Here is a 23,775-nt window from a genome sequence, read left to right as displayed (position 1 = left end):
TATAGACTGAGGAGAAGACAATCAAACCAGGAGAGGAATTCTGACAAGAACAGACACTATTAATTTCTATAATATGAAGCAATAAATTGAAAGAAAGAGCTAAAATAATCTAAAAAGGAATGGCCTTGCTTTGGTGGGTGGTACATGAGTGCTATTATTAATGGCTCAGAAGGGAATATTTAAAAAACTACATTTTTAAAGTCTTAAAATGAATAGAAAATGAAGGAAATGAAATGAATATTTCAAGGCAAAGAGTATGGGCTACATAACAACACAGGCACAACTAAGACGATGTACACATGAGTCTATAAGAAACCAAACCCCTGGGTTGTTATTTTGATCACAAATATTAATATCAGATATTAATATTCCTCATAATCCATGAATAGAAGCCATTTTGTAAGTGTAATATTTCACTTAAAATAAGAAATACTTCATAATGTAATAATCAAAACTGGTCTATATGTCTTTGTACTGTATATAACTTAATAAGAAAGAAGTTAAAATATGTGTTAAAATACAGTATGTGCTACAGAAAGTTAAAAGGCAAAGAAATTTCAAAAGATAGCAATCACGGTATGTACTATACTGTATGTCAAATTTCAATGCAGTTTCAACTTGCATATTTGTCAGAAAACAATTGGGCCTCTTTTTTTCACATAAGAATTTGCATTTGTTTCTGCATAGCCCTGAATATTGCCTTAGAAATAGAAACAAAAATGAATAAAAGAAAGAAAATGAAACAAAATGTTCTCACCTGTAACACTCACATCACCAACCACTGTAATCAGGGGAGTCATAATCTGTGACACAATATTCGGTAGTCCAGAAAAGCTGTACTCGTAGTAGGCCAACTGAGGAACAAAGGCAGCTGTCTCCAGGAAGGCTCTGTCTGCACGTTCTGCTCCCACAGCATAGGTCAGTATGTTGTTGACTGCTAAGAGGTCAGCCACACTTTTTACCTCATCTTGAGATACACCACCAGTAATAAGCACTATGACTTGTTGAACACCTTGATTCTTCCTTGATCCAGCTGTGGGCTGAAAGTGATTTTTAAGGGTGAATTCAAGTGCTGCACCAGTTTTTAAAGATGTTCCTCCAATCAGGCTGAGACGAGCAATACTTTCAAGGACTTCTTGTTGCGTGGAATAGGTGTTCAAGTAGAACTCAGTTTGTGGAGTATCGCTGAACTGCAGCAAACCAATTCTAACTCTCTCTGGATGCACATCAAGCCTTCTCACTATTTCAGAGATGAAATCACGCACATATGGGAGGTTGGTGTCTCCAACATAGCTTGACCCATCCACAAGGAAGACGATGTCTCGAACAACTCTCAGGGTTTCTACTGTGGTTACTATAACACCTGTAGAGATGGAGTACACAGTTTAAAAGCTGGAAGTGTAGAAAAGCACATACTGTAGGATTATATACTGTATTTTTTTAGAAAACTTTTAAGAAACTTTTAATGAAGCAGATTATTTCTATTTATAGAATAATAGGAAGCCTAGGTTTATACTTAGAATTAATAAACTGCCGAGGTTATATAATGTAAATCCCTTAAAGTCCAGCAATATATAACATTAAATTCCCAAATATTTAAGTATTAAAGTGACACACTTCAATTTCATACAACATTAAAAAAAGCTGGGATAAAGTCAACTACTTTAAGTTTGATCATCATGTATGTTATTTATTCCAAAACCAGCCAATACATTTTATACAGACCAATACAGATTAGTAGACTGGAAAGATTAGTAGTAATCTTGGGCAACAAACCTGTAGGTGTCTCCTCAGGTAAAACTCCAGATAGCGTTGTTAATGGTGAAACAAGCTTCTCTGGATTTCTAGACAGCACACGGAAATCCTTATAAATAAAGACCATGCTCTCATCAAAAGCAATCTTTTTCAGTTCCTGTTCATCAGCATTCTTGCCTCCAGCAGCCACAGTCAGAACACTCATTTTCTTAAGTTCTTCCACCTGACTAAGAAAACTATCGGTCGATGCTTTAGCTGAGAACAACATCAGCAGCTGAGGCACTCTTTCCTGGGCTCGGCTCCCCTTCTCTGGGACAAACATCCTGGTTCTGACGAATTCCAGCGCAGCTCCGATGTTCACTGCCTGCCTTCCTCCCCTTATTTTTATTCTGTTCAGTGCATTCAACATTGATTCTTTGGTTTCATGGGTGTTCAGATCAAACTCTAACTTAACATTCTGGGCATACTGGGCCACACCGATCTGTACCTTATCAGGTCCGATTGGCAATGTGCTAACAAACTTTTTAATAAATTCACGGATCGCCATGAAGTTGGTGCCACCCATATTCTGGGTCCCATCTATCAGGAAAATAATGTCCCTCGGTTCAACAACCAAAGCTGCAAAAAGGAAAATACAGTTTATTTATATATATATAACAAATATTTATGTAGGCAAATATTAAATCACTATAGGTTTAAAAATGTTTAACATTTTATACCATGGTCACAGCATAATCGCATGTGTAATTAAAATGCACTAGTATATTATATAATTATAAAATATAAATATATATATTTTATATATACATATTAAAATGCTCATTTTGGACAGCCATAATAAAAAATATTTTTCACCCACTAAAACAAGTTGTAATGAGAATAATATGCCTGAAGTCATTTCACTTTGTCTTTACTAGAATGAATAGACATTACACATAAACAATAAAAAGACAACATAAAAAATACATTAGAGACAATACTTATTTAACTACAGTAAATGGAACAGAGAAATACTGTTTATTCAAATGCAGGATTTCTGTTTGCCACTGTATTCTTTATGTGCAAAAGACTATATCATTCACTTATTTCTGAAATACTATTAATGATAAAACTAAAGTTAAATAATTGCTTTTTAAGCCCTTATAATTGCTTTCTAAGTTTCTAATTTGCTAAAGAAACTATTGCTATTTTGTGATTCTGCAAAATAATACCAATACACATAACCGCTATCAGAATTTCATTAATACAGAATGAATTCAATTATGCAATATTGTTCTAAATATACACATTTATCTCTGTACAAACACAACACTGACATAGGACATGAAGTCAAGAAACATGTAACCAAAACTAGGGCAAAAAAAAGAAAGGTAGATGAAAAACTATGAATTTCAGTAAGGACTGATGTTCTCTGCATCCAACCCTTCCTAAAATCTCATTTTAGAGAACTTGACTATTTAGCACACAATTCATATCAATACCGTCTCAACTTTTACTTTGAAATATTACCTTTGTAGTAAGTTCTGTACTGTAAACAAAAACTACTACTACATTACAAAGGCAAAAACAAAATTTAAAATTGGCCTTTGTAATCTTTAAACTGTCACTCCATTAAAGTTGATTATGTCATCAGTACATTATCTTGCAAGTTATCTATACTGAGAAGTATATATCGAGGACCACGTAAAATGCTAAAGACTACTAGCGAAAATAACATTTTAAATATTTACTTTTTTTTAAATGGCAACATAAAAAAATTAAGAAACATATTGTTTCATAAGGGACTTAATTTCATCTGAATGCCCAGACATTCTGTGTGAACTGAGTGAAATTTATGTTATAAGCTCATCCTTTTGGGTCAAGCTGGTCAAACCTTTTTTTGGCAATGGAATTAGAAGTCTAAACTAAGGTAAATGAAACTGGCAAAGACACAGTTCAGCTGCATTTATTCATACAATGAATAACTGCCCAACTAAGGCTCCCCGGTGCGGTCATCTTCCTTTCACCAATTTCACAAGATGCCAATAACCACAGAGGCTAATAGGAGAAACCAGCTTTTATTTCCCTAAATAAAACATTTTATTTAAGCCCTCACTGATAGTGTATGATATATCAGAAAATAAACTGTGGAATAATTAGAACAGGTGCTAATTCACTGAAGTGCACTGACATAGTAGATCCACCCTGTGATAAATGAAGTCAAGTTTAACACATTAGAAAGGCTTGTATTCAGATTTACATCTTTAGTTGTTTGCTTTTACCTGACCACAGTTTTTATTTACATACCTTCTATAATCTCGGACTGTAAAACAATGGTTCGTTGAGCCACCCCATTAATGTATGGCAACAGCTGATCCCGCAGTTCACCAATAGTACTGAAACTTGGGGCTGAGAATACAAAGCTTCTGTCCGTGGCAAGATTCTCAAGCTCTGCTTCAACTTCTCCCCCAGCCCCAATGCCAAATGTGACAATACTAGCTTGTTTTAAGGCTTTTTCTGCCTCAATGACATCATCGCTGGGTGGCCCAGCGCTGATAATCATTAGAGCCTGCGGCACGCCTTCCTCAGCCCTGCTACCTGCTTCGGGTATGAATATGTTTTGGACCACACTTTCAACAGCTGCCCCCAGGTTAGCTTCATTTCCACCTTTGAAGCTAAGCCCCTTCACAGCGTCCAGAATGTCCGTTTTGGTGTCATAACTATTTAAATAGAACATAATCTGGACATCTTCGCTATACTGAACCACAGCAATTCTTACTGCATCACTTCCCACATCAAGGTTTTCAATGATATTTAGAACCAAATCACGGACACTTGGAAAGTTGGCAGCTCCAACGTTCTCTGATCCGTCAATTAAGAATATAAGGTCAGCCGACTCTTGTGCTTTAAGGAGAGAAAAAACAAACAGAAAAATGCAAAATGTGAAAGCGTTAAAAAAAGAGATCACATGCAGCCACATAATGTCATGTTTCTGTGATAATCAACAAGAAACAAAATGAATCATCAAACATCATTTAATAAGCACATTATTCTGCATTGTAATTGAATTGAGGTTTGGGAAGTAAATAAGGACATAATGCATTTTTGTCTCAAGCAAAAACTCTTACTGTTAAAGTAACGCATTTTAAAAGAATGGATATCAGTGTCCTTTTTTCAGATATTGTGTCGGTTATAAACAATATCACAAAAAAGTGTCTCCACCATTTCTGGAGCTAATTTTCACAGGTTGAGCCTTACAGCCTAGATGGGGCTGGATCCAACCCACAGTGCTTTAGTGGTCTGTAACAGATATTTCCCCAGTTGCAATGGACCACGTGAAGTTGGCAGCCACTAGGGATGAAGTTGCACGAGCAGTAGTTGTCTAGGGTTTACTGTGCTTGCAGCGCAATAGAAGATTTTGGGCCCTGCCAGGTGCCTGTGAGTTTGAAATGCCATTTAAGAGAGAGATATTGTTCATCCAATGGATTGTGACTCTCTCGTAAGGCACTGTGAAGCTCATAGTCTGATGATACTGTAAATAAATGACAGGTGGGTGTGTTGGAAGAGTGTGCATATACTGTACAGTAGTTCCTCATTCTCCCTGTGCAGTACAGGGGTTGCAGCAACATACCCAATTGATGAGCAATTGCTTATTCAGAAAAAAAGTGTGGATACAAACTATAATGCAATGTATAAAACATGCAAACAAACAAACAAACAAACAAACAAACAAACAAACAAACAAACAAACATACCCATCAGATTAAACATAAGAATTTAAAATGTCATTGTCATATATTTTGTATGGTATAATTAGAATGTACTTACTGTATGTATTTGGAAACGCACAGTATGATGTTTGCAACGAAAATGCTGTAATTCTGTGAAATGTATTGTATAACTTCTCATCAAAATAAAATTACCATCTGATAATATTAAATGGAATTTTAACAAAGTCAGCAAAACGTTTATGGCGGATTTAGATAGACTCTCCAACCTCTATAATTCAATTAGACAATGCAGACCCATGTTACTGAACCCAGTGATCAAATGACCAGTCATGACTCAATTTATCATCCTTGTTGCCAGAAAACTGTGGCAGTGTGTACGCCACACTTAAAAGAAAGTATGAAATGTAATTTTATATTTAATGATAAAAAGGTGTAACAGAGAAAATTGTTTTTTAAAGGCCAATTTAAAATAAAATTATGAAAGCATCTCATCAGAAAACATGTTAACATATTTTTTTCTGTTACTTAAACTGCATAATTAACAGTGGTAGTCACACACTGGTAGTTTATATGACTTTATATAGTGTTGAATCAAAGGGCATGACGTTGCTTATTCATGTCTTTCTGCACTTGATTTTGGTCAAGTATGTTCAATTTAAAATTTACATCTTATGTATTTCTGTACAAAATATAAGTTGGAAGCAGACCAAGGATGGACCAAATTGTTCATCACTGTTTAAAAAATATAAAAAATACACACATTTTATTCTACACGTATGAAAAAGCTGGTGATTACACACAAGACATATAACACTGAAACATATTAGCTGCAGTGGAAGGTTAGACATAGTTAAAAGGCAATGAACATGAGGTCTTAATCCCTGGAGACCAGAAGTAAGTCATCTTTTGCATACCGTACTGTCAGGTTGTAAACGTTTTGAGAAATTTAACGATTTCATGTTCATATTACTGTATATGTTGGGGCCCCAGCTGTTTTGCATAGGTAATTCTTGCATTTTGTGTAGGACTGCTAAACTATTTAATTAAACATAACACTAAACAATCATATGGAATATGATGTATGGCAGTATTTAAAAAAATGTTACACTAAAGGTCTGGACTCCTAATGGAAAGGTGGGCAGAAAGTTGCATTTTTTCCACAGGAAATTTGACTTACTCCATACAATTGTAAACAAATGTAATTAGAGGAACTTTATAGACCTGGGCAGTGTATCAACCTGAACTTAAATTACTGTAGTTTTTTATTTTTCCTGTAAATTTCCATCCACTTTTTATAAAGGCATGTGTTTGCTATCTTGACTAGCCAGATGGATATACAATAAATTTAAGGCCTACCACTTGTTTTAATTCGTTATGCCCACAAACATATCTGTGTTCAACATCTATTTTCATTCACCAATGAAATACATAATGAGTTACCTTGAAGTTTAAGAGACGGGAGCTCATTGAATTGTACATCAGCAAAGAAAACAGATGTGATGCAACAGATTCAAAATTGTACAATCGAATTGCCGTATGAAATATATAAAAACGGAGACTAAGATGAATCACATGCGCAAATATGGATGATAATTATGATGGCAGAAAAATGATAAAAACACATAGTGAGGTTAATAGCACAAGTGAATGGTAAATGAATGATTATTATTCATTGTGTTATGCTTTTGAGTTAATAGACTTTAAAAAAAAAACAATTAGTATGGTAATGCCACAGCACTGACAGCTAGCCATTACCTGTCACATCTTTAATTACTCCTTTGGCTTCAGCCAGCGCAGGGGAAGCTGCAGCTGCATAGACATTGCCGACTAATTCTTGTACTATGCCATGCAGGGCAGAAAAAGTGTCTACATTGTACACATGAGTGTCAAAGGGCTTGCTAGCAATCTCCTTGAGTTCCCACTCCACAGCATGCTGCACTCCCACGGCAAACATGTCAACGTTGGCCAATTTGAGGACTGCCGACGGCGGTATGACATCGTCCTGGGAACGCCCGTCGGTCAGAACGATAACGATCTGTGGCACGCCTTCGCTGGCCCTGCTGCCAGCCGCCTCAGTCAGGTGCTTCTTAATCAGATACTCCAGACCCAGGCCGGTTCGCGTACCGCCCCCCAGATAAGGCATACTCCATATGTGGAAGAGAATGTCCTGCTTTGTGGCGTACGTGTTTAATAGGAACTCAGTTTTGGGGGAGCCACTGTACTGCACCAGGGCGAAATTAAAGGCGTCATCCCCTTTGATTAAAGCCTGCACCACACCGTAAAGAAACTCTCTGATGTACTGAAAATTTTCTTTTCCAATGCTCCAAGATGAATCCACTAGAAAGAATATATCTGCAGCCACACCTTTTCTGGCATCTTCAAGAAAGAAAACCAGTTGAGGACTAAGAAAACGGACGGCAAGCCCAATTTTGGCATTATAGAGAGCACAGATTCCTCAATTACTTAATTCCTCAATGTTTTTTTTTAAAGAAACCATTACATGTGGTGGTGCAAGACCAATTATAATGTGTACCAAAACTTAATGAAAAAATACTATTTTTATGACATACTCAAGAGAATATCAGCCCAGAAATTAAGCTTTTTTTGCTGGCAGCACATAATTGCACTGTTATATAAGAGCATAATAAAAATACAATTCAGCACTCCATCATATTTACATTATCACAAAGGAGCTGCTCATATAAACATTTACTTATGCAGTCATCCCAATGAGCTGCTTGTATGAAACTATCTAATGTTTTCATATTTTCTTTGTACTGACATTTCTCTATTTTCAAGAACCAGATACAGTAGGTACATTTGTTCAGCTGCTGCCAATATAACTATTGCATTTAAAGCAAATGTTGATATACTGTACAGTACATAATATACAAAATTAGTCTGCTTTCTATTCAACATATTGCTACAGTATGAGTTGAGAGATAATGGTCTGTAGGAAAAAAAAGTAACGCAGAACTCTTAATACACCATATTTGTAATGGTTACTTTAAAAGATAACTTGCATCTTAGATCCTCCTCCACTCCAAACTGAACTTGACATTTATTATTCTGTGTGAGTCTATAACTGGACTTTGCTAGACAATAGAACTAACTTTTTCTCATCATCAAATTGCTGATATTTGGATCAGCCTTACTAGACACAAAAACAAAATGACTTATAACACAAACATTAGGAAACTCATATTTAATCACCTGAATACTGTGTTCTTTATGTTAATTCTTCCCAACATGCAAAAATAGATAAAATCCCACATACAGACCTACTGTACTATATAAAAACACAGTTTTGTATAACAGCATTGCTGAAAAACCTGTAAAGCATGATGCAGTGACTCAGTTTTCATTCAAATTTGTGAATTTAGTTTGCCAAAATGTATGGGTTTCGTGCCTGCAATACTGTACAGTAATACTCATTCATTCATCCATACTAATAATACTTCCCCCCAGCTATTTGTTATGAAAACATTAATAAAATTCCAAAAGTAAGGATGTAGCAAAATAAAATAGAAAGGTTGAAAACTGCTGCTTTTCTGCATTTTCACTGCATTGAAGATTGGGGTTTTTTAGTGCTGTTACAACTACTGGTTTTTGGTATGCACAGATACTAATGACACCAGATTTGTTATCAGGTTTTTGTACTAACACCTACAGACCTGCAAAAAAAAAATATTATACCAATGCATTAAATCACATTACATGAACTCACCATCCTGAGCTTCGATGATGGAGTGCAAGCCTGAGAACAGAAGACCCAAGAGGGCACACAATGACATGTACCGATGTTTCCTCATTTTCTATCAAAGCACTGGATATCAGTGACCTAGAAATACAGTAAATAAAAAAGCACATATACACTTGAGTCTAATCATTGTTATAAGTACAATACTTCTTATTGGGTTCATAATTTTAACTCAGTTACTGTTTTAACCATTAGAAAGTCTTATTCCATAGCATCTCGGCATAATCCGAATGTTGGAGTGCCTTCCCAAATGTGGACACAGGTTGTCTTTAAGAACTACATATTCTTGGGCTTTCAAACACAATGCTTTAAATTTTTTCATTTTCTCAGAGCAGCTGTCCATGTCTGACTTAATAGAACTAGCTACTCTATATACTGTACATCTATAGCTACATGTAACTAGCTACAGTACAGTACATCTACAGTACAGTACAGTACAGTACTATGATACAGGTTTTTTAGTGCTTTGTAACTACTTCGCTATCGTCTGCACAATTTATTGAAGTAAATTGTTTGCTTCTGAAATAGTATTGTGTTATTAAAAGATCATTTACCAAAAATGGTTAAATTACCAATTCAATTCAAGCTTTATCATCCCCTAGGGGAAATTTGTGAAACACAACACAATGACAATACACATTATCAAAAGGGAAGAGAATACAGCAGTGCTACAGGAGAAAGAAACAAGAGACAAGGGATGAAAGATTTCCTGAGTCTGCTGGTTTTACATCTGGGGGCACAGAGGCATCTCCCAGATGGGAGAAGTGTGAATTCACAATGGAGGGGGTGAGACACACACTCCCTGATACTTTTGGCTTTATTAGTCACCCTCTGTTTGTGAGGGATGCTTAAATTGATTTGATTATTCTTGATTATTTTGCAATTATATTCACTAATTTACCCAGCCTATTACAATTACCGGTACTTATATTGCCAAACCTACAAGTGAGAGAGTATGTTAAGACACTTTCAATGAATGATTTGTAGAAAAGTATAAGAATAGTTTTATCCACCTTAAAGTACCTGAGTTTTCTAAGAAAGAAGAGTCTCTGCTGGCCTTTTTTATAGATCGCGTCACAACATTTGTCCCATTTTAGGTTTTTGTCAATGACTGGTCAATGACCAGTCCCAAGTACCATGGGACATAGTATGGTTAATTAGACAAATTCCAAGGAAATTATAAACCAATACACAGTCCAGTAAAATGTATACCTTTAACCGTACAAATTGTGTAATAAAAGGGACAGCAATTTGTTATTACTTTTTATTATTTGAAATGGGATCATATTCATTTTTGGAATTTTAGCAGTATTGATATACTTACAGTAAGCCTTCGATGGCACCAATTGTTTACAGTATATTCCAAAATATAACAAAATAACTCTTATTGACAGCAAGTTATTTTAAAATGATTCTCATTAATTCTCAGTTTTATCAGAACCTAGGGTATTTCTTCTAACAGCTATATATTGTGTCTATTTTGTTGATCAACTGCATGATTGACAAACTAGCTACTTAAGGATTTTGGAAAAGCTAAGATATATTTTTATTGCCACCCCTTTACAAAAGAATGTACTGTATTTGTTCCTACTGGGTTTTCCTATGTTGTCCTAAGACAGAAACGAAAATCTTTTATTTTTCGTGCATCAGCTGTGACTCCACACACACTGGTGCTATCAGAGGAATAATCACTGAACAGTCAGAGATGATATTGTATAAACTGTTTACTGGGTAGAGCGAATTCTTGAAGACAATTAGGCAGACAAAACAGTAAACCTTTCTAAATACAGTATGTTAACAGTGGGTAATAATCATGACTACAGCATGACTTGAAGACCAGTAGGATTCTGCAAAAAAGAATGAATGGATTTCCTGTTTGTATTTAAGTAAACAATTTCAAAAGAGGCTGCCACAAAAAAAAATTCTGAACCACAAAGATCTTTAAAAAGTCTTACTGTCCCAGTGAACATACTGAAGCACAAGGTCTCCCCCATCTGTTTTACAGACTTTCAGTTAAGCTGACATATTTCTAATTAAATTCCCTTAAATTGTAAGTTTTTCACCAGCAGTAACTGAAATTCTCTTGCGCTGTTCTAGTTTATATGGCTCAGCCTTTTTCCATTATGATTTAAATAAAATAATCACAGTCTTTACAATGTATAATTTCACAGGTAATTATAACCTGTACCACGCAATAAGTAGAGTGCTATAATGAACCTATAGAAGAATAGATACAGTGCATCACAACCTATAGAAGACATATAGTACATGAAATACTGTATATCAGATGCAAAGCATGGTAATGCTTTGCATTACCATGTGGCCAGCCTGGTGGCTCTGCGGGCTAAACCATTGGACACTTCTAAAGTTCAGAGAGCAGATCAACTCCCGGAGAGTCGTGTGAGTTAAATTTTTTACATCAATTTCCCTACAGGATTAATAAAGTATTATCTATCTATCTAATATGATTTAAAATAATAAAATGAACTATAATTAAGCACAAATTTACAGAAAGATAATTCTCCAGTAGACACTGAGCAGGGACAACTGCTGGGATCAAGGCTGACAGGACATACAGTAGGACACATTTTACCACAAAGGAGGTAGGGAAGAGAAAAGGCCACAGTAGAGGAGAACGTCAGAGAGATCTGGAAGGAGTTTAAAGAGAATCAGGCAATTGGACATCGGCCCAAAGCATTGGAAAGAGAGAAAGGAATAGAATCATGAACTGGATGTGTGCCGAGAGGGAGCCAGTGGAGACAGACAGATAAGACTTTATTGATCCCGAAGGGAAATTGATGACCTCTTGGCCTCTTTTCTCCCATTTCCCTCTTCCCCTCTTCTACTCTACCTCAAGTGAGCCAAGCTATCCCCTATAGATTAAGCAGGAGAATAAGTGTTTTGAGATCAACGTTTAGAAATTACAATAAGATGTCAATCTAGCGAAACATGCAAGCAAAGAACAAATAGGCCTCACTTATTTAGAACTGGAAAGTAGAAGGGGGGAATGAGAGAAAAGAGTCCAAGAGGTCAGGGTGCACAGCAAAGTTGTACAAGAGAAGAGGGGGAGACTGCAGATTTGGGGAAAGGCACTTAGTAGAGAATGACAGCATTCCAATAGCAACAGACTAGTAGTTAAATGGAGTAGGTTTTTTGGAAAGGAGATATCTGGTAATGTTGTTCAGACATATTGGATACCCTATTGTCATCTGTGCTTTTATAAGTTCTTATTAACCAAAGGAAGAGCAAATAATCTGATGGGTGACTCAAGATGACCATTTCTAACCACTTTTTTAGAAAATAAATAATCAAATGATCATTACAAAATGAGAATTTTTTTAAATATATTAATATATAAAGCACAAACATGTAGAAACTATATCTTAATAATATGGTCTGGAGGTCGAGAAACCGTGGTTTTGTTTCCATTGAAAACAAGCCACAAACTAGACAGAAATTAACTGTAAACACACTCATGAAGCAGTACAATACCCACTTGGTCTGTTCTTTCAAAGAAAGCTGTTCCTCATTTTATTACAAATTAAATTAAAACGTGTTTCTAGCACTGCAGCAACTGGCACCATGTTATGATGTGGGAAGGTATCCATAAAACTCTATATTAACATACAGTAAAACTAGCCAAACAAAATAATTATAACCCCAGGGAAATTCACAGTTACAGATGCCCTCACACACTGTTCTGGCATCAATATAGACAGAAGCCTACAGTATAAACAGTTTACCTCAAGTGAGCCAAGCTATACCCTATAGATTAAGCAGGAGAATAAGTGTATTGAGATCAATGTTTAGAAATAACAATAAGATGTCCATCTAGCGAAAAATGTAGGAAAATAACAAATAGGCCTCACTTATTTACAATGTACAGTATTTAACCAGTACTCTCCTCATAGCCATTCATGATGCGATAAATCTAGCAAGTGTGTTTAGAAAAACATGTTCCATGGTTATGCAATTTGGAGAAAAGTTGCTCTACTGTTTTCAAGAAGTGTTCCTTTTTATTGAAACACTAGTTTGTGGCCCTGGGGGCCGAAATGAAGACCATGTTCCAGGTCCACGTCTTTTTATACATTGAAAAGGTTGTTCAGAACCCATCAGCCATGAAAATATTTTGAACATATGCATCAAAAAGCATATGGAAAGAAAATAATGAAAATAATGAAATTTTGGACTTTAAATTGATTTTCAACTGAAAGAAAACAGCTGAGAAACTGGGCTTCAGTCTGACCTCACCATGATCATTCCGTATGAAATTATAAAAAAGAAACTGTGAAAGACTTCTACAGTATGTCTTTAATGCTATAACTTTCTGTTTTATATATTGTTTACCATTTACCTTCAGGTACTGGATTTAATGTGCTAGCTTGTATACAAATATTTAGGGCATGCCGGAATAGTTATAGTTAAAGCGTAAAACAATGCATATCATTTCACAATGGTTACTATATAAGAGTGTTTAAATTTCAAATAAAACCAAGCTTCCAAGGCAGAGTTTAGTTTTAAAATTATGGGCTGTGTGCTGTCACTGCGGTCGGAGAAGCCATCTGTTTCTGATATAATCAGGGTCCTCTAGCAATGAGATGCAGCGCCATCTAGTGACCTTCTAGTTCTAAAATTATTCTTTTGGCAAGGAAAAATAAACAGCTGAATAACAGCTCTGATTTTGACTTCAAACGTTAGCTCAGTGCTATCCTAAACCTGCTTTCCTTGTAAAGGTGCCTACAAGATGCTTGGTAAGCTCTTCGCATCCAGGAATATGGCCATACCAAGCCGAAACAAGCAGATAAATGCACCAATGATTTTGGATGAGAGGGCGGTGTGACTGGTTAGTATCTCTGCCTTATAGCACTGGGGACCTGGGTTCGAATCCTGGGGTGCTATCTGTGTGGTGTTTTGTATGTTCTCCCTGTGTTCCAGTGAGTTTCCTCCCATAGTCCAAAAACATACTTGTAGGTAAATTGACTTCCTGGATAACTGGCCCTGGTGTGAGTGTATGTTTTTATATTGTATCTGTGTGTGCCCTGTGATGGGTGGGTTCCAGATATGCCAGCTGTTTGCCAGAATAGGCTCTGGCTCCCAAGCAATCTTGTAGTGGATCAGGAGTTTAGAAAATGGATTGATGGCTAGAGTATGGATGATCATATAATGCATTTCTAACTGTGAAATAAATGCAAAAACAGGATTAACTGGGAATTTGACTTTTGATTATATGTAAATCTGGTTCCATTTGTTTTTATTTGAAGCCTGAAATTAGAGCTATTCATTACTAAGCATGATGCATTTAATACTGGTGTTTATCTTGACATAACACTGTACCAAGAAAGATGTGGTTGTTGATTTGTGTTTATAACCAGAAAATACTGCCCCTCTTCCAAGTCCCTATGGAGCACTAACATGTAAACAACAAAATGAAAAGGCAGCTTTTTTTGTGATTCCATCAATTTGTATCTAAATTGTATAAAGTCAATTTCCAAGATAAATTTTCAAAGATAATTTATTTTTTCTTTATAATGCTATATTGTCCACGCCCCGGTATAATACTTTTTAAAATGCTGTGTGAAAGTTCAGAAGTTCCATTTTTTTTGTGTGGCTTTTGCTATCTTCCTAAAATCAGCCTTTGCTTGGAGAAAGTACTTCTCTCTAAAGTACTTCTTATAAATCTGACAGAAGCATACATTTCCCCCAAAACTATTTAAGTGCTGTTCAGTTTTGCTATGAGCCCAAATTGTAATGATTCAAATGGATGTCTATGGTATTTATATGAAATATCTATAGTTGCTGAAGTATTTATAATATTATTAAAAGCATCTATAGTATTTATACAGTTGAGATAATTCATAATTCCATTCTTCAACAACAGTATAATAACCTCTGTTATTCATTTTTTTTGTTAAGGAAATATAAGAAAGGAACTCATATGACATGCAATCATTGTTAACTAGCTGAGTAATAAAATATGTTCTACATTTTTATTTAACCACAAAATACTGTTCATCCTCCATCTAATTGTGGAGCAATGGCATGCAATCATGAAATAAAGCATGAAAGGGATCCGCAACTTCTCACACAAGCTAGAATTAAAACAATTCAGATTTTTTTAATGACAGTCTCAAAAAGATTCAAAAGTTGATTCTGCATAAACTATGCTAAATAAGCAATATGCAGGTATATCAAAATCACACTGTTACATTGCCACAAATGTTAAAGAAAAATTAATTAACATCATAATATAATTCTCCAACAGTGTACAGTATGTCTGGATTCTTAATACAGTAACTGTACATTAAACCACTATTGCTAAACCTTTTTACCAGCATAAGAAGGCTCTTATAAAATTGTGTGGTCAAGAATAAAATCAATGGATATAAAAATTAATTATATATTGAAGGAGTAGTGCTTAACTCACAACCCCAACAACACCTTTTGCAGATCAGTGGGGTTCCTCACACCCAGCAGCAGTCCAAAACTAAGTTTTTACCTTGATGACACATCACCCAAAATTGTGAATTGTTGGTCTAGCATCCAATGATAAAAGCCACTCAGTTATCAAAGCCCCTTTGCAGCTCTAAACTGACAGACCACAGGCATTCAATTAAAGGCTTTAAAACATAGCTATTTAAGACTACAATTTCAATCCCCAGCAATGCTGTTTGTCATTATTGTTAATGTTCAAATCTCAGAGAGACAAAATCAACCTCCATCCAACCCCCCACCCCATTGAGCCATCTGGAAATAAGTGCATATGGAATTCATACAGTAATGTCTATTTCTTGTAAGGCTTTAAAATTAACATATTGACAACATCAATGTAATATCAATCCAATGGCAGCCCACAACACAAATTATCACATGAAATGTGATATACAGGGTTGCTAGGTTGAAAAAACAATGAGACAAAATACAGTATGTGCTCCATCTGCTTTGACTGTCTTTGAAATCTCTAGCAATGGCTTCTGAATTGAGCACATACCAACCACAGTTATTACTAAATGCAGCTTACAAAATAATTTTTGGCCTTAAAAGAAAAAGAGCATTACTTTTCTACAGGAAATCATAAAAAAACAGGCTGAATATTCTGAGCCAAACTTATGAAAACAATTTGTTGTCAAATCATCTGAGCTCAAAAACGTGAGAAAGTAGCCTCACATTCGAGAAAGAAATTAATCTGAGGGACACAAAACCTTAATTGGAATTGACAATGCTAACACTAACCTCTGCGAATTTAAGTACAAGCAGACTCAACAAATGCCAATATGGGACATATCTTTGCAGAATGTTTAAAAGACGTCGATTTGGAGTATCCTTGAAGAAAGGACTAGCATGCCAAATTCCTAATGCTATAACATCTATGATCTACTAAAACATGAAGAAACTTAAAAATATAATTGTAAATAAACTCTCCCCTTAAAGCTTTTAAAGCAACCACTTGATCTTGTTTGTTTTTTGTTAAGATAAACACATATCTGAGACCATACACATTTCCTTGAAAACAGGAAGATTAGGGGCTAATAGATGTTATCTTTAAGACAAAGGCTGATCCTCTTAAAGATGCTAAAGTATGCCTGGATACGATATTAGGCTCTATTACTCTCCAGTTAGACCCACAAAAGGAAAATCTGACACCAGCACAGAGAATATTTGCACATTTTTCCCAATTTAATTGAAAGACAAATTAACTTTATGTTGCATGACTTTTCTCTGATTGCCATTCCATTCTATCTGACCCTCCCACCTGAGCAATAATAGCTTCTTCTTGTGGTCTCAAACCTTAATCGACTTCTCAAAGTATTGACTTGCTGGGACAGAAAACCCCTTAGCCTCAGCCTCACTAAGACCAATACATTACTCCAGTATGATGAAGTTCAAGAAAACTCAACTGATAAATTCAGAAATCCTTTTGATATCTGTCCCTCATATAAAAAGCTTTAGCAAAACAATGAAAAGGGAAAAAATGCCTTGCTTTATCACAAAAGCTCACATTATTTTGTTTATTGCAAATTCCAAGTATGTTTTTTTTTAAGTCAACAGCTGCTCTTTCCCTTTCATGCTGTGATTTAAGGGTATAAAATGTGCATTACAGATGAAAGAACCCATCAGTTAAAAACAGAGACAAAAAAAGCAGTTCAGCTAGTCCCACAGCTGGTCTATGTTAGGGAGTCTGACATTTTACAGATGCTAATCCTGGCACAACACTTACTGCATATTGTTCAAATATTGCACATGTTGCACTTAATAACTCAGGAAAGGGTTCAAATCTCAAATTCATTAAAACAAAAATAAGTTAAAGCTAGGTGCGCATGCGGTTATGATGGATATTGGCAATATACCAAATTCTTGTCGATTTCTTCATGGAAAAGCAAATCAGCACTGTGAAAGAAGAAAGGTCAAAAACAATTGTTGATAATGTAACAGAATACATGGGATCTTGCTGAAATGATCAAATTCAATTTAATTTGCAGATAGAAAGGAATAAAAAATCTATTTACATTTGTTTATTCCAAATTATTTTCTTGGCAGTATGACAAATCATAGAGCTAGCCCAGGAGCATCTAGGAAATTTTGTTTCCGAATAGAAAAAGATTATCCTATAGTATTGTTAAATAATGCAAAAGGAAACGTGTTGTTTTCATGCCATATTACTCTATTACTCACATTGAAAAATCAATAGCTACTGCTATCTGAGTTTTACTATCTTCAGAAATACATTATATTCAATATACTGTAATTATTATGAATTATATACCAGAGAAAACGTAACCCCTCTTGCAATCCTCCTTTATTATCTTTCTTTTTCAATTACAGTGCAGTTATACAGTACTCTCTTAGCAAAACTACCCTAAACTGAAATTCACACCTAAGAATAAAAGGGCCCTTTTTTAATAATTTAGGCAAAACCCTGCTGTGCTGAAAATTGAGACAAAAGAGAGGCACCACAAACTTGGACAGTCTGTGGCAGTAATATATATCAAAACACAGTCTAATTTACAGTGGCTGTATCTCAATTCTCAATAAAACTGCTGAACCTCAATAAAAATCCAGAGTTACTGTATGTCCACAAAGACTTTCTCAGAGGAAGGAGTGGCAGGGAAAGAAGAGTACTGAACTTGCTGGAAGACTGTCAGCACTACATTCAATGAAAACCAACAAAGCTTGTCTAAAATCATTTAAGGATGCTCTTATGATAATAGCTTTAAAAGCTTTGTAAAAGCTTTAAAGCATTTCGGTATATTTCCAGTTATTTTAGTAGTAAATGCACTAAACCTAGATTATACAGAACTGTATATGCAGGAACTGCAAAGTAAAATCCTGACGAATTGGTTATACAGTCTGTTAATCATGATTGAAATGTTCTGACTCTTTTGATGTTCACAAAAATAAAACAGTTCCAGTTTCTTAGTGCAATTATTATTAATATTATTCTATTTTAAAACTGGGTGGATTGGTTTCTTTTGCAGAGGATTAATTAGAAGGTATCCACAAAATGCGTAGGGGGAAAAAATCTGAAACATTTGAAGTTTCCGTTCGGTTCCAAAATTTCATTAGATGCTTAAACTGTGCTTATGAATATAATAACTATAACGTTTATCAGTTCTTCAGAAAATTAAACATAAAAAATATTCGTACAACTTAATGGTTTAGTGCAGCATTGAGACCTGTCGCAGGCACCACTTTTCATGCATTGAAAATTTTAAAATGTGAGCCACTCTTAGCAGTACTTATTTACGTGTTGTTTTGAAATTGTTCTCTATATTTTCTGCCAATGTCTTATAGTGCAGCATAATCAATGCTTCTAAAGACCCCGTGCATTCAGTTATTCAGAAACATTAATCAACACCGACCAGTTATCTATTGCCCCAACTGTATTCAGAAGACACAAACTACCGCCGCACAGTTCAGAAACCAGTTATCTATCGCTTGGTACCTACAGACCCGTTCACCATTTGCGCAAACAACCCAGTGAAGCGCTCTCAAAGACAACTAACCTACAGTAAAGCTGTACAATTCCATCAGCACTTTGTGTGAAATAAAAAAAATGTATACTTTACAGAATCAGGGAAACATATAACACACCCATGCACAATTTGTAAAATATTAAAAATACCACATCTTCTGCTTCCAAACAGCAACCAAACAGCGATAGTTTCTTTTTTTGTGTACTACCAACGAGCTATAGAATTCACCCGGTGAAAAGCACTAACTTACCCTGAGGTAAATTGCTGTGTTCCACAATTTAAAAAACTTTCTATATATTTTTTTTGTCTTTAGGTCATTATTCTCCCAGTTATTTCCCTGTATAGTGGTGCAGCTCCCTGAAGGATAACTGAAGAACGAGATGGTAGACCAAGCCGAGCCAAAGGAACGGTTGTAACAATTAAGTTAGACCTTCCCGCTAGCTCACGCAAGGAGCTGTGGCTCTAACTTAGGCTAGAGACGGGACAAACTCAAGCGATCCGTGGAACATATCCATTTTTTATTCCTCCTCCCACTTTCTGTAGAAAAAAAAGTGTAAATGAAAACCAGCCGCTCCCAGTGCAGTTTGGTCTGGAACACTGTCCTGAAGGTGATGTCAGAACAGAACGGGGGCTCTCTCCTCATCCGCTCTGGTTGCGCTTATCCCAGGTTGCATTTTCTCTGCGTCAGCAAACAAGGCGATTGCATATCAATGCAATATGGGATAATATCCTGTCAAAAGCAAGTCAGTAAGATACATTTGTACAGTATGCTTTAAACTGTTCCGTTTAAATATTCGCAAAGCTATTGTAAACGCAGACGTGTTGAGTTTTTTTTTTTTGCAGTAACTCGTTTTCCAGTTTACAATGCGAACTCACTAAACAGTGATACATCACTGTGGCTATGATTTATGGTCTTTCAAAACATGCATGGAGTTAATCAGTCAATAATTAAACACCACTACATCAACCAACTGATGTTTTTTTTTCCATATTAGGCTTATACATGTCTAATCAGAGGCATCATTATGCATTAGAGGGAGAAGCGTTGCAGACCATATACTGTACTGTACCACAGCCAAGAGGTGCTGCCACTACTGTGGAACTGTAGTTGGCACTATAGTGAGTTAAGTGAATATCAGAACACAACAAATATTTTTTAAGCCACACCTTTACCTAACAGTTTGTAGTTGCCATTGAAACTTTTAGAAACACATACTGTACATGACTTATAAAACAATAAACTTATTAGGAACTTGTTTTTTATACAGTTTAGGTGCACAAATCCGTATCTAAAATACATGCTAGAATGCAGCAGGTTTTCTAATTCTCTTTAAATTTTCAACAGCTGCAACCTTTTGAAAGGTGTTAAGTAATCCCGGTTATCTAATGATGAGATAAAGTCATTTGGAGTACAGTAAGCATTATTTAGGAGTAGAATACAAATCTCCACTCACTGCAGCAAACAAGGACTGGAATTTTGCACCACTGATACAGTTTTATGCTGTGAAGATCTTAAAAATGTGCCATCGGATTATTTACTTATGTAGAATTGACACAAAGAAAACTGAAGGATGACACCAAGGATACATTTCGTGCTTTAAATCTCCAGCACCTTCCAGCATCTTTTCTAGAGATCCTAATAGGTTATACTCACCATTTCCATCACCCAATGCCCTTGGAGGCAGAAGTCAAGGCGAAAACTACTTTTTCTCAGTACAGGCCACATTTTTGGCATCTTCCAAGTTTCCTAATTTTCACTCACTTTAGGTGTCCGGGTGTTCTACTTTCTGAAAGTAAAGACCAACTAGCAAAATTATACAATGCAGAATTTTCAAGGGCAGTTTCTTTGGCACTTGTTTAAAATTCATGCTACTGTAATAACCAGCACATTTAAAGTGAGATAAAAGGAAAATAAAATTAATCCACAAATTCATCTATGAATTGTATAGTGGGAGGGGGGAGGGGGTCTCAAATAAATATAATGAATGCCAGATCTCTGAGATTTTTATGATTACATTAGGTACTGTAAGAAGAATAGATTTGTGGAACTGGAGCTTTAAGAACTGTTGCCCCGATGAGTTAATTTGTTAAATACAGTAAATCAATGAAAATTGAAATTAGGTCAAAATTTCATAAAACATTTTTAATTCAGGTCAAATCAAAATAAACCCCACCTATCCAAAAGCAGTACAAACAGTTTTGGCCATAGAAGCAAAAGGCTTTTACTGTCTTGTGCCTTTTCATTTCTAAATAAGGTTTGCTATATCAGTAATTGCATTACCACAACAGAAGACAATACCATCAAAAAAACGTCTTCCCTCATTTGCATACACTGGAAAAAATGTGCAGAGGTGGTCATCAGATTAATCTAGCCTTCGTTTTCATCTCCAGAAGTGACTGTATTATGGTGGTGAAAGGCTCTCTGATAAAGGACATTGTTACTGTATGTTTCAGCATCCTATTTTTTCTATTATTTTTTTAATTTTCTGACCATTTTGTCTTATCACATGAAGTTTTGTCTAGGTGTATTTAATACTGGTATCCTGGTTTCTTTCAATAGTCAGCTGGATGAGATCTCAGATAATTTAGCTTTTAAGAAGCTAAGTGGAGAAGCTTAGTTGTAATATTTCTTACATTCTTAAATTCTAATTAATATTTTAAATATTTGGAAAGAAACACCAAAATAAAACAGTTCTTTTTGCAATAAAATGGAAGTGTGAAACTTTGCTTAAGAAATATACAGTTCAATTTCTGAAATGATCGTGATCAGGGTGCATTATGGCATTACTGAAATGTGTCATTAGATACTTCTGATTTTGTTTCGCACATACAGTACTTTTACTTGTCAGTACTGTAACAAAAATGTGAAGAGAGACGCAATTTTTCAAATCATGTTCAATTCTTCATCATGGGATTGATGTTCTAAATCTATTCTTTCTCCTTTAGATACTTCATGTGCTTTCCACAAAACCTTCTCTTAAAATAATCATTTATTTTGTAAAGAAATGTACTTTTGTAGCCCTTCTTTTCATAGTCATTTTGATTCCATAGCCAACAGAACAGCACACTTCAACATCAACTTGGACCTCAGACTTGGACACTTTTCTTTGATTTTATTTTATTTGCTGACTTCTGTCAGTAAAGTTGCTTGACAGTAAAGTTATTCATCCTAATTCTGGCTTTTTGAATAAGGAAAAAAGCTGTCAAAGAAAAAAGCTGTTTTCTCAGGGTGAACTGGATATACCATCTTTTTTTATAAATAACGCCCTGTTTGTATAAACCAAGCTGAAGTACATCATGGAGAGATTGCCCTAACTCAAGTGGCGTGACGAGTGAACGGATATTTGCTTTGGTATTTCACATCTTCCTACTTTAAGGTTTAACACATCTTTTTGTACTCAGCTTCTGATTACTGTAGGTGATTGAATGTGAAATCTGTTTGAACAATAGAGAAACTATAAATGCATTATAAAGCTGACTTCTTTAGCAAGTAACAGATATCCTTGCTCCCTTGTTCTTACATTTGAAAGATACTGATGAAAAGATATCTGCATTTTATAAATTGTCTTGCATTCATCAATTAAACCAAGCTTAATAAACAGCCTTCTCTCCCATCAGTTAAATCTTTATGGTTTAGAGAGCATTGCATACACAGTTTGGAAAGATCTGAAGTACTGTATTTAAACTCTTACACTGTTCAGTTTACCTCAGAATGTTTTTAAGGGTGTAATTTGGAAAATCATAATGACCTTTGTGGAATCTATGAATCAAATATTGTTCTGCATTTTGTTTCTGCCACTTACACAAATGCAGTTATCCTCAATAAACTCTGTACCTTGGAACTTCTCAAATGCTAGTCTGGCCTGCTGTGTAATGGAGCTGCTGGCACATAGCAGCTCTCTTGCATCTCCTAATATGGAGCAACAGTGGTGGTTGAAATGGGTCCTCCCCCGTACATAAAGAGATGTGCAATCCCTCTGGATGAAAAGTTCCATATTAAAGTGAGGGAATAAATACATAAAAAAATGTAATGCCCATTTATTACGTGATCTCTTCTTACAATTCAACATATTTTAAGTAAAAATAAGAAAAGAAACAAAGTTCTTTGCTAACTCTCTCAAGGTGGAAAGGAAATGGCAATTTGCCCTTTCCCAGAGATGAAGGGAGACACACTTTAGATATTAAATACACAGACACTACACAGGGAATATAAACAATTTAGTTGGATAAATAAGCAGAATCCTACAAAGAAATCAAATTGAATAACAGCAAGTGCTGCAAACTAGTGTCTGACGACCAAAGAGGCCATTGCCATTGTCCCTCTTTTTTCAAACATTGATTAAACGTGGCTCCACTTGTCCCAGTAATGACTAAAAATTGAATTAACAAAACTGCTTTCTGTCAGTAATCCCAACTTGACTAAGAGCAGGAGAGTTTGCTAAACAATTTACACCGAACCAGTGTTAAACAGCAGGAAGATGAAATCCAGTTGTTTACACAGCATAGCATTTTTTTCTAGGCTTCTGTGTCTTTTTTCTATGCTTTCTGTGTCTTTACTTTTCCATTAGACTGTTTAATT

General features: G+C 35.4%; 1 protein-coding gene across 1 annotated transcript in view; it reads right to left on the bottom strand.

The window, feature by feature from the left end:
• LOC148649270 (uncharacterized) overlaps positions 1–19,815 on the bottom strand; it is a 128,362-nt gene extending 108,547 nt beyond the window's left edge. Inside the window, exons 1-6 of the mRNA XM_088605690.1 lie at positions 19,447–19,815; positions 9,193–9,306; positions 7,221–7,841; positions 4,042–4,638; positions 1,777–2,373; positions 758–1,363 (exon numbers count right to left, since the gene is read on the bottom strand). Coding sequence (XP_088461816.1) covers positions 758–1,363; positions 1,777–2,373; positions 4,042–4,638; positions 7,221–7,841; positions 9,193–9,277 — 2,506 coding nt within the window. The 5' untranslated portion in view covers positions 9,278–9,306; positions 19,447–19,815. The remainder of the gene's footprint in view (positions 1–757; positions 1,364–1,776; positions 2,374–4,041; positions 4,639–7,220; positions 7,842–9,192; positions 9,307–19,446) is intronic.
• Positions 19,816–23,775: the final 3,960 nt, after the last annotated feature.

Source organism: Lepisosteus platostomus, chromosome 14 (genome assembly GCF_059453375.1).
Source record: "Lepisosteus platostomus isolate fLepPlt1 chromosome 14, fLepPlt1.hap1, whole genome shotgun sequence".
Taxonomy (NCBI): Eukaryota; Metazoa; Chordata; class Actinopteri; order Semionotiformes; family Lepisosteidae; genus Lepisosteus; species Lepisosteus platostomus.
Note: the sequence above shows the minus strand (reverse complement) of the source record. Positions and strands in the feature narration are given on the sequence as shown.